Here is a 9,996-nt window from a genome sequence, read left to right on the forward strand (position 1 = left end):
TTTAAAGATGAATGAAGATGCTGTGACCAATATCAGGAAGAAGCAGGTGACTTTGGGTGAGGGAGGGGACATCGCCCCCAACCCGTCGATGAAATTAAGCGGGAGCTAAAGGCTGGGGGCTGATGCTCTGTGGGACAGCCACTTGCCTTCTAGGAACATCAGTGGTTGCATCTGTTAAATGGGCTCCCTAACTCTCCCTGACTCGACCACAGCCCCTGCTGTGGATGGGCTCTGGGAAAAACACTCAAAACAGCTGATGTTCGAAGACGCAAATGAAAACTGGGAGGATATCTGCCAGAAAGCAAACAGTTTTAAATCGTGATCCTTCTTCTGGTGAGGCTGTGGGGCACGAGGGTTCGGACACTTTGGTGAGAGAGAAGGGGCTGGGCAAGCAGGTCTTGTTCAGCAAAGGGGCGGCGGGGGAGCATGTGTGCTGGCCTTCGCTGGGGACTGAGTGGGGTTTTGGGAGGCCGCAGGCAGGGGCCCCGGGGAGGCGTGGGGTCGGGCTGCGGGCCCCGCCCACCTAGGTGAGCCGCACTTTCATCGTGGTTGCCTTGTAGCTGTAGTTGTACCCTCTCCACGACCTCCAGTTGACACCATTGGCATAGCTCGTGTGCGGCCCCCCGAGGTAGCGGCCGTTCAGGTTGGACGAGTGACAACTGTTGTACCACCAGGCCCCCTGGTACTGCACTGCACAGCTAGAGGGACTCTGGTCGTTGTCTTGGTCTTTGGTGGAGAAGAACTGGTCCTTGTGGGGCGTCAGGGAATCACCTGCTCAGGAGGGAGTGTGGGTATTGCTCGGGCTAGAGGGAGCCTGCCCTGCCGCCTGCCCAGCGCCACCTCCCTCTAGAGACGTGTGAGCTGACCCCCAGGGCGTCAAGATCCTGCCTCACCCTGGGGCAGATGGAGCCACCTGGTCCAGGAGCTCTGCCCCAGGGCGCATGCCTCCCTCCTCCAGCCTCACCTGTTTCCTCCCGGCTCCCCCAAGACCACCAGGACCCGCGCCGTCCTCTCCCCTGAGGTGCCCTCCATTCCCCGAGCGTGCATCGCTTTTCTGGGCTTCATACCCACTCCCTGGGTTGCGCGGTCATCCCAGAGGGACAGCACGGCCTCATCCTGGGGCCCCCTGCTCCATTTTCAGCCCTGGGTGTGCAACTCACCCCAGTTCCTGTAGCACCCCACTGCCCTTCTCACCCCTGCCAGACCCTCAGCTATACCACCTGCAGCATGGAGAGGAGGGTCCCTTCCCTTCTCCTTCCCTGGAGGCTCAGAGGAGGCACGTGTGTCAAAGGGGTGCTTGAAGGCTCCCATTAGCAATACTCCCCCCCCGCCCCACGCCCCGGGAGGACCTTGCTCTCTGCAGCTCTGGTCCAACACAAGCAGACAGGCTCCTAGCACCTTTCCTGAAAGAGTGCACACTGGGAATTCTCAAGAGGATGTGCTATAAGAGATGCCTCCCCACATCCTGTGACCGGGGTGTCTTTTTGGCAAAGAACATCCCACAGGGTTTGTGTTCTGTGGAGCCCAGTTTGGGAATATGGCTCTAAGGGCTGACGTGAAATGACCGTCCTCTTCCAGGTGTTAGCAGGGAAAGGGGTCAGTGACCACAAGCCCCACTCAGAACAGCTCACTGCTCTGCAGACACAGCCTTGGGAGCGGTAACTGATGGCGTCACTGGTCCCCATGCTACAAAGAGACTCAGGTACCTTCGTGTCTGCATTCAAAGACAGAGAACCTGGACCCAGGGAGCGGAGCCCCAGCCCAGGGTCACTCACAGGAGACAGAGTCAGGACGCTAAGCAGGTCCTCTCTGCTTCCCCAAACCCCACGCTGAAGCCCAGGCCACGGCTGTGCCCCGCGCGAACTCTCACCTGCACTGCCCCGGACAAAGGCTCCCAGGACCAGCTTGTACTTCTCTGCCTCAGCCGCCATCTTGAATGACTGGTACTTAGCAAATCGGTGGTTGCCCTCAAAGTCCACGAGGTCTACCCGCAGCTCGCTGCTTCCTGTTGGAGGTGGGTGCTCAGGTCCCAGCAGAAGGGACCCTCTGCCTCCAGGCACGGGGGGTGGGAATGTGGGCTTTAGGGGACGTCTGAACTTGGCATCGGGGACAATTCACCGGGAAGGTGTGAGAGGCTGGGCTGGTGGGAGGACCTCAGGGATGCCTCCCTGTTTTCAAATAGCTCCCCTGCTGTTCCATCAGCCATGCCTGAAATTCCACCGTAAGTGTACCTGGATGGAATGAAGCCTCGCTCTAGTGTGAAGCCCTAAATTCTCCTGCAAATAGCTGTGAATGCCACGGCAGGAAACCTTTGTATGTGTAGTTCCTTCTGCAAGGATTTCAGGGCACATGAGTGGACACCGTCAAGCTTGCCATGAGGGAGTGGAAGAATTAAGAAAGGATTTACAGGTTTGCCGTTGAACCCAGGACCAGCTGTGAAGCTGATTCTGTGGAACGGAGAAGCGGGGTGAGGGGGCCTGCGTGGGGACCGCCACATGCACTGAGCGGGAGAGGCAAGGGGGGGGCTCCGTGGGCCTAAGATCCCAGTTTCAAGGAAGGACCAACCGTTGGAAGTGGGAGAAGGGCCACCCCGATCCAGATGGCCTCCCCCTCACTTCCGACTCTCGGGTTCTAGATACGACCGGTCCCGAGACCAGAAGTCGTCTTCGCTCCAATAATCCACCTCCTCCGATTTGAACACTCAGAGAGTGTAAGAGAATACACGTCCTAGGTTCTCAGAGTAACAACCCCTCCTGCTGTCACACGTGACCACCCCGGGGGCCAGGAGGAGCGGGGTCCTCTGGTCCACGTGGCCCAGGGCTAAGGTCAGGGGCATGTGCATTTCAGGCACCCCACCACAGAGCCCCCGGCCGTGGCCCTACCCTGGGTGGTCAGGGCGTGGATGTTGTCATTCCCCAGCCAGAACTCTCCCAGCTGACTGCCGAAGCCCTGCTTGTACGCGGCCCAGTCCCGGTAGAAGTCCACAGAGCCATCGCTCCTTCGCTGGAAAACCTGCACACGATGGGGAGGGCTGGGGAGACGGGGCCCCACTGCCGACCCCCCAGAGCACCCTGGCCACACGCGGGAGTAGCGCTGGGAGTTCACAGGTATCACAGGCTGAGGACCAGAACGTGGGTCTCATCCAAGAGCCCAGGGGCAGTCAGGGACACCCACATGGGACCAAGGAGGAAACGGAGGCTCAGAGAGGGCAGACGACAAGCCCAACGCCACACGGCTGGAGAGGAGTGGGCACCTCCGGGCCGGAGCCCACAGCCCTGAGTCACGGGACTCCTTCCCATGTGGGTCCACACCCCTCTCCCCCGACATTTCTGATTCTCCCGACCTCAGTGAAACGACGGGGTCAGCCTCAGCCTGGAAGGAGTGGACGGTCTCACAAAGGCCACTAAACAGTGATCTGCCGCCAGGTGAGGCTCCCAGGCACGCCCACCCCTGCCCAGGAACCCCACGGCCATCACTGGGTGAACCCCACGGCCATCGCTGTGTCCCCCCCACTCACGGTCCACCCCCCGCCGTCCACGTCCATGTCACACAGCACGGTCAGGGGCCGGCAGTCGGGCAGGTAGATGGTGTGCCAGCCGCTCAGAAAGTGCCCCCTGGTGAGCAGCTCCTTACAGGTCCGAGGTCCTGGGGAGGGAAGCCTGGGAATGGACGCCAGGACAGGAGCTCTGGGCTGGGCAGGGGGGAGGGGGAGGGGGGAGGAGGGAGAGGCAGGGACACCTGCCTGGGGGAGGTGGGCCCTGAGTCCTGGGACAGAGACGCAGCCCCCAAGGCCACCCGGCTGTGACGGCCAGGCCCCGTCGACCTCCATCCCCACCTCCCAGGGCTGCCCCCGCCTAGTCTCCTGGGCACCTGGCCTCCTCCAGGAATACACTCGAGTTATCCAGGCAATGGCTGCCTATCACGTGGGTAGGTGGGGAGTAAGATATGCTCAGAGAGGGTTTTGTCCTTGGAAGGTGGAACCTGAGTCTGTGCAGCTGGCCTTCTGGTCGACCCCCCCTCCCCCGCCCCCAGCAGGAGCAGGTCCAGGTGGAGGTCCGGGGGTCGGCGTGTTCGCAGTCACCTGTGGCACAGGAATGAAGCTGCCCCGGGTCTCCTGTTGTGGGGAGAGAGGACGTGCACGTCACACGTCTGGAAACAGCGCCCCCGCCCCTCAGCCCTGTTGCTCCGTGAACACGGCGTGGAGAAAGGAAACCATTGTCCAGCTCTTTGCAGAACTCTCAGCCTCCAGCCCTGCGGATCAGCTCCTAGACTCAGCATCACTGGGCTTGCCTGGCCCCCACTGCATCCGGCCTGCCTGGGGGCTGGCGGCCAGCACCGTCCCGCGGGGCACTGGCTGGACCGCCGTGCCAGCCACCTCGCCTGGGCTTCACGGCTCACGGCGGTGGAGGTTAGCGCCCCCAGGCCTATCGCTTTCCACAGCCCGTGTCTCCAGCACAGCCTCTGCTTGTGGGAAGTACTGAGGAGCATTTGGGATGTGAGTCTGGGCCCCATCCTCGCACTTTGTATTTGTAGCCAGAGCGTGTGACTGTGTCTTGGCGTTTTGCCTTTTCTTGCTTTTACAAAGTTTTAAATAAATGAGCATAAATCAGAGCATTATAAGCAAAGTGTCCAAAATCACGTAGTAAAGCGGTATTGCCAGTCACCTGGGTCCGACTCTGGAGCCTCTGGGCTTTGAGCGCTCACCGGCCGCTGACAAAGCACGCCGGGCTCAGAGGCCCCTCCTCCCGCACCCATGGGCTGCAGGGACAGGGCCAGGGGTGTGGTCTGAGATCCTCCCCCAGGTGGTGCTGGCCGTGACCGAGGCCTCTGGGAACCCCCGGCCCCATGCAAAGCCTGCACAGTGACCCCAGGGAGGCGGAGGGGCTCACCTTTCTCTCCGCCCGCGCCCTTTTCCCCTCGGTCTCCTGGGGAGAGACAGGAGATGCACGGGACGTCTGGTCAGTGGACATCGACCCTCCGCTCTAGAAACCACCCAAGTGCTCAGTTCTTCGGGAGCTGGGGCGTGGGGGTGGGGCTGAGGCTCTGGGCACCACACACGCATGCTCCGCGGCCCACACCTCTCCAATGCCTGGGTCTCAGCCGGGGGAGTTGCGGGGGGACTCAGAGGCCTGCATTCTGCCCTGGGTTATTAGAGGCTGCTCTGGACCTGGGGCCCCGGACCCGGGACCCAGTTCACATGCTGTCTCGAAGCTCTTTGGAAACAGGATATAGGACAGGTGCCTCTCTCACTTGGCCCCCCTCCCTCTCTCTGTCTCTCTCCCATCTCTCTCTCCACCTCCTCCCTCTCGCTCTCTGTCTGTCTCCATCTCTCATGTCTCTGTAGACAGGCCCCGGGGTCCTGCTCAGGCGTCCTAGCTCTTCCTCACCTTTGGTACCTTTGGGCCCGGCCGGCCCTGCCTTCCCAGGGACTCCGGGAGAACCTCGCTCTCCTGTAAATTCCAAAGACACATCATTGAGGAAAACGCAACCTGAAGCATTCTACTTGGGCATCTCCGCCCTAAGGAATACAGTCCTGACCCTCCCATCCCAGCTGCGGTGTCCTCGGGATCAGTGCCCTGGGACTCAGCCCGAGGGTGACAGCAGACGGCGGGGACAAAGCACTCACAGCCACCCGGTGCCGACCGGCCGGAGCGCCCAGCTCGGGCCCCAGGGGACCACCGGCGATCTGGCTCCCGACCACCTCAGTGCATCAGCCCAGGTCCAGGCCACCGTCAGGGAGCCCCCCGGCTACTTGGGGGCCTGGGACCAAGAGCACGTCCTCAGAGACCCTGTCACACAGGACCCTCTGGCCCCTTGGCTCTGGGAGGGAGGCGGGGCCCTGCCCTGTGCTCAGCCCTGGACGCAGGGGCGGTCGGGAGCAATTATGCATCCCTCTGGGGTGGTTCTGTCTCCACCTCCAGAGAGGAGGGGTCGGGAGCCACGAGGCCTCCCAGGTCTGCGTTATTGATGTGAGCAGGGGGCTAGGACCACCCAGGGCCCTGCCCCTCCTCCTGAGCACTGATGGGAGAGTCAGGAGAGGCGGCCCCAGGCTCAGCCAAGGCAGCAGGAGCGCCTGCCGGCAGGCTGCCCTCCCCGGGGAGTGTGGGTGTGTGGGTGTGGGGCCGAGGGGGCGCCGGCTCGGCTTGGGGCGGACCAACCACACCCACTGGTGGGCAGCCGCCCCAGCCCGGCCCCTCCTCCCAGTGTCCCCCCGGCAGGACTCCCAGCCTGGAGCCCACCGTGGTGAGCACACACAGCCCTCCCATCCCCAGGAGCTGCCCTGGGTGCCCACGGCCCCTGAGCTGGATACCTCCCAGGACGTGAGAGGCCGGGGACCTCCGAGCTGGCCCTGTGTCCGGAGCCCTTGGAGCGTCCACTCACACGCAGGCCCGGGGCACTCACCCCTTGAGCTGCGTGCCCACCTGCCCTTCATCCCAGGCTCGGGGCCCGAAACCCCACAAGGGGGCCACCACGTCGACGGGAGAGCTGTGGAGCGCTCGGGGGCCTTCCTACTGCATTGAGGTCCAGCTCCACCCTCCCTGCTGATGGCTGACTGCTCTGAGCCCCAGTTTATCATCTGCGGTACAGACAGAAAACGCCGGGGCCGCAGTTTTCAGGTGAGAATACCGAGGTACGCGTGGCTTGGAATCTGGCCCACGGCCACGTAAAGCCAGGGCTGGATCGAGGACCGGGAAGCGGGTGTTCTATGGAAGTGGACCCCGATGTGAGCTCATAGACCAGCTGCGACCAGCCCCCTCCTCAGGGAATGACAGATCCCGGTGGGCCTCGGGGGTCCCTCCTGACACCAGCTCTGAGCAGGGTCGTGACCCAAGCTCCCGACCTGAGACCCGCAGGGGGCAGTGCCCACCCGGGGTCTAATTTGAGAAGAGCCGGTGCTCAGTGACCCCCACGCCCGAGCCAGAGCACGTACCCTTCTGTCCACTGGCGCCTGCCTCTCCTTTGGGCCCTGCGGGTCCGGGCAGCCCCGGGCAGCCTCGGAGGATGGAGAGCTTGTCGGAGCCCTCCAGACCCACCAGCTTCACCTCTGCAGAGAGACACAGAGCGCCAGTCAGGGCGCTCGTCCTGGGCCTGAGAGCCCTGCAGAGCCCGCGACAGGCCACCCGAGCCACGGGGATCTGCCACGCGGCGACCTCGACCTGGGCCCTTGGCTGTGGCCAGAGTCACCCGTCTCAGATGAAGGGTCAGCCTGGCAGTGAGTTTCCCGCCTCTGGTGGGCACTGGTCAGGTGTGGAGGTGGTGCAGGGCAGAGCCCTGGCCTTGTGGTCCACCCTGCCTGAGCCGGCCCCCCCCCAGCCTCAGTGCTGTGTTTCCTTGAGCAAGTCACTCAATCCCTCTGATCTCTGTCCCTTTGGCGCCGAAGTGGAGACAGGAATAGGGCTGTGGGGAGGATTAGATTAGATAACGCAGAATTTAAACTTCTTAGTATAATTCATGGCATTTTAAAAGAACCTCATAAATAGTGGGTGCTTTCACTAAATAACAACAATAAATACTTAAAAGCCTTGGGGAATCTGGGTCAAAGTAACATTTTCACCCCCAGACCTTGGACTTTTGATCATAGAATTCCTGAACCGGAAGGGGTCTGTGTAGGTCCCCTGGAGAGGAGACACATTTGATCCAAGGACACAGAACAAACTCCAGTAGAACTGGAACCAGAGATTCATTTCCTTCTCAGAAAAAAATAATTAATTTTGTTGATTTCAAAACTGAAATATCGTCACGAGAGACAACTTAGAGGATGTGGGAATCAGTTGTGCTCTCACTGGAGACACAGGCAACTGTCGTTTTGGGGTCTGTCTCCAGCTGGGACTCTCTCATAAGGCTGCCCCCATAAATATGTCCTCCACTCAGGGGAAGGCTGCTGTGTCCTCAGGGGCAGCCTCTTGCCAGGTGTGGGCCCCCTCCACCTGCGTGGGATCGGGAGGGAGACCACAACCCCCTCTTAGACCCAAATCTGCTGAATCGCACTCTCTGGGGTAAAAGCCAGAAATCTGCACTAACAAACCCCAAGTAAACGTGGGAGCCCTTGGATTAGAACATCTTCCAACATCTTTCTGAAAAGTCCAGGAGAAGATGGAGAAAATGATGGGCACGGTCCTTCTCCTCGGTGGCAGCGTCGAGACCTGGCTGGGAAGCTCGCGGGGTGAATCACGGGCTTGAGAGTTGGACAGACCTGGGATTAAATTCCTGACCCCCCCGACCTGTGTGACCTCGGGCCTGTGCTGTCCTAGTCGCAGATTCCTGCCCCCCCCCCCGACCTGTGTGACCTTGGGCCTGTGCTGTCCTAGTCGCAGATTCCTGCCCCACTCCCGACCTGAGTGACCTCGGGCCTGTGCTGTCCTAGTCCGCAGATTCCTGACCCCCCCGACCTGTGTGACCTCGGGCCTGTGCTGTCCTAGTCGCAGATTCCTGCCCCCCCCCCCCCCCCGACCTGTGTGACCTCGGGCCTGTGCTGTCCTAGTCGCAGATTCCTGCCCCCCCCCGACCTGTGTGACCTCGGGCCTGTGCTGTCCTAGTCGCAGATTCCTGCCCACCCCCCCCCGACCTGTGTGACCTCGGGCCTGTGCTGTCCTAGTCGCAGATTCCTGACCCCCCCGACCTGTGTGACCTCGGGCCTGTGCTGTCCTAGTCGCAGATTCCTGCCCACCCCGACCTGTGTGACCTCGGGCCTGTGCTGTCCTAGTCCGCAGATTCCTGCCCCCCACCCCCGACCTGTGTGACCTCGGGCCTGTGCTGTCCTAGTCGCAGATGAAGCTGGGCTGTTGAGTCTTCAGAAGAAGATGCATACGGAGGGTTTAACCCTAGATACTATTTGTGGTCAATGAGTGGGTAGTTACCAGCTCTCAGGGACTGGAAATTCAGGTCCATCTCACCTGGACAGGTGTCTGCAATCTGGGCAGCCAGGGTCCTGAAGCACAGGAGTAAAAGGAGCTGGCCGGTAGGCCCCAGGGCCATGGCCACTCCACTCAGCTCCATGTCCTCTGGTCTCTGACCTTGCTCTTGTGAGCAGGGGAAGCCAGCCCTTGCCTGGGCCTGTGGTTTCTCAGCTCCCACGGGGACACCCACTTCCTGCAGCCTCTTTGGTTACACCAACAGGAGGTATCAGTGATGGCAAAGGGTGTTTCCTTCCTGCTGGGCCCCACCATGCTGCCCGCTGAATCAGGCTCACTTCCCCTGGAAGGATACTCCATTCCCAGTCGAGAGAGCTCCCAGGACCCCTCTGTTGGAAAGGGTCTGCCTTCTTTGTGGCTTAAGGATAGCCCAGTCCCCCAGACCCCCTCCTCATTACCCAGCTACACCCAAACAACACTCTGAGACCTTGACTGGGGTATAAGGAGGAGTTGGCTAGAGATGCTCCTTCCTTCGCCTGATTTCCGGAATATTCTAATGACTGAGGCAGTCCTTGAGCACTTAACACAGCGGAAGTGAAAAAAATTCCGAGCACTTCTTATGTGCCAAATACTACTTATGCCAGCCCCATTCGGAAGACACTATAATCTAAATTCCACAGGTGGAGAAACTGAAGTCACACAGTAAGAGCCTGACGTTACCTCGAGTCTGTCTAATGCTCCAAGGACCACTGGGTCTGGTCATTACACCAGAAGGCGAGGCTATGTCTTATCTCCCTCCAAATCCCAGAGGCCATCCTCCACGTCTTGTACTATGATCGCCCTTAACCAGGACATGTGGTGGGCATTCTGTAAAGGGCTTCTGCTGACGTGTAGAATGTCACTAAGGAGAGTAGGAAGAGGACAAGAGGGGAGGAGCTGAGGGTGAAACTCTTCTGTGGTTTGAGATTTTTCTGGGCCAGTGCTCGTGGGCTGGTGTCCCAACCACACCCACTGTCCAACTAGGAAAGAAGCCGGGGATGGCCTGACCAGAGGTTTAGCAACCACCTCTATGGGCACTGGAATGACACTAGACTTTGCAAATTTTTGTGAGGTAGCTCCAGCCCACGGAGACTGAGGGAACAAG

At 60.6% G+C, this 9,996-nt stretch overlaps 1 protein-coding gene across 2 annotated transcripts; it reads right to left on the bottom strand.

The window, feature by feature from the left end:
• Nucleotides 1-290: 290 nt before the first annotated feature.
• On the bottom strand, nucleotides 291-9,048 carry LOC116756096 (ficolin-1). Of its 2 annotated transcripts, XM_032636359.1 has the most exons (9): nucleotides 8,895-9,048; nucleotides 6,932-7,045; nucleotides 5,388-5,450; nucleotides 4,890-4,925; nucleotides 4,082-4,114; nucleotides 3,518-3,645; nucleotides 2,883-3,012; nucleotides 1,871-2,005; nucleotides 291-771 (listed from the first exon to the last, which is right to left on the bottom strand). In XM_032636359.1, exons 1-9 carry the CDS (start codon nucleotides 8,995-8,997, stop codon nucleotides 524-526), a joined length of 990 nt encoding a protein of 329 aa, XP_032492250.1. In that variant the 5' UTR covers nucleotides 8,998-9,048; the 3' UTR covers nucleotides 291-523. The 2 variants fall into 2 exon arrangements, with proteins under 2 accessions (XP_032492250.1, XP_032492251.1); XM_032636360.1 differs by lacking the exon at nucleotides 4,890-4,925.
• Nucleotides 9,049-9,996: the final 948 nt, after the last annotated feature.

The sequence above is a fragment of the Phocoena sinus genome, chromosome 6 (genome assembly GCF_008692025.1).
Source record: "Phocoena sinus isolate mPhoSin1 chromosome 6, mPhoSin1.pri, whole genome shotgun sequence".
NCBI classification, from domain to species: domain Eukaryota; kingdom Metazoa; phylum Chordata; class Mammalia; order Artiodactyla; family Phocoenidae; genus Phocoena; species Phocoena sinus.

What these genes read in the sequence shown, in the direction of transcription:
- LOC116756096 (XM_032636359.1), bottom strand. Translation starts at nt 8,997, where the DNA reads ATGGAGCTGAGTGGAGTGGCCATGGCCCTGGGGCCTACCGGCCAGCTC. An exon ending in AGGCGCCAGTGGACAGAAGG is followed by an intron (nt 5,451 to 6,931) that starts GTACGTGCTCTG and finishes TGGAATTTACAG; the next exon opens with GAGAGCGAGGTTCTCCCGGA. An exon ending in CCACGCCCTGACCACCCAGG is followed by an intron (nt 2,006 to 2,882) that starts GTAGGGCCACGG and finishes CACCTCCAACAG; the next exon opens with GAAGCAGCGAGCTGCGGGTA.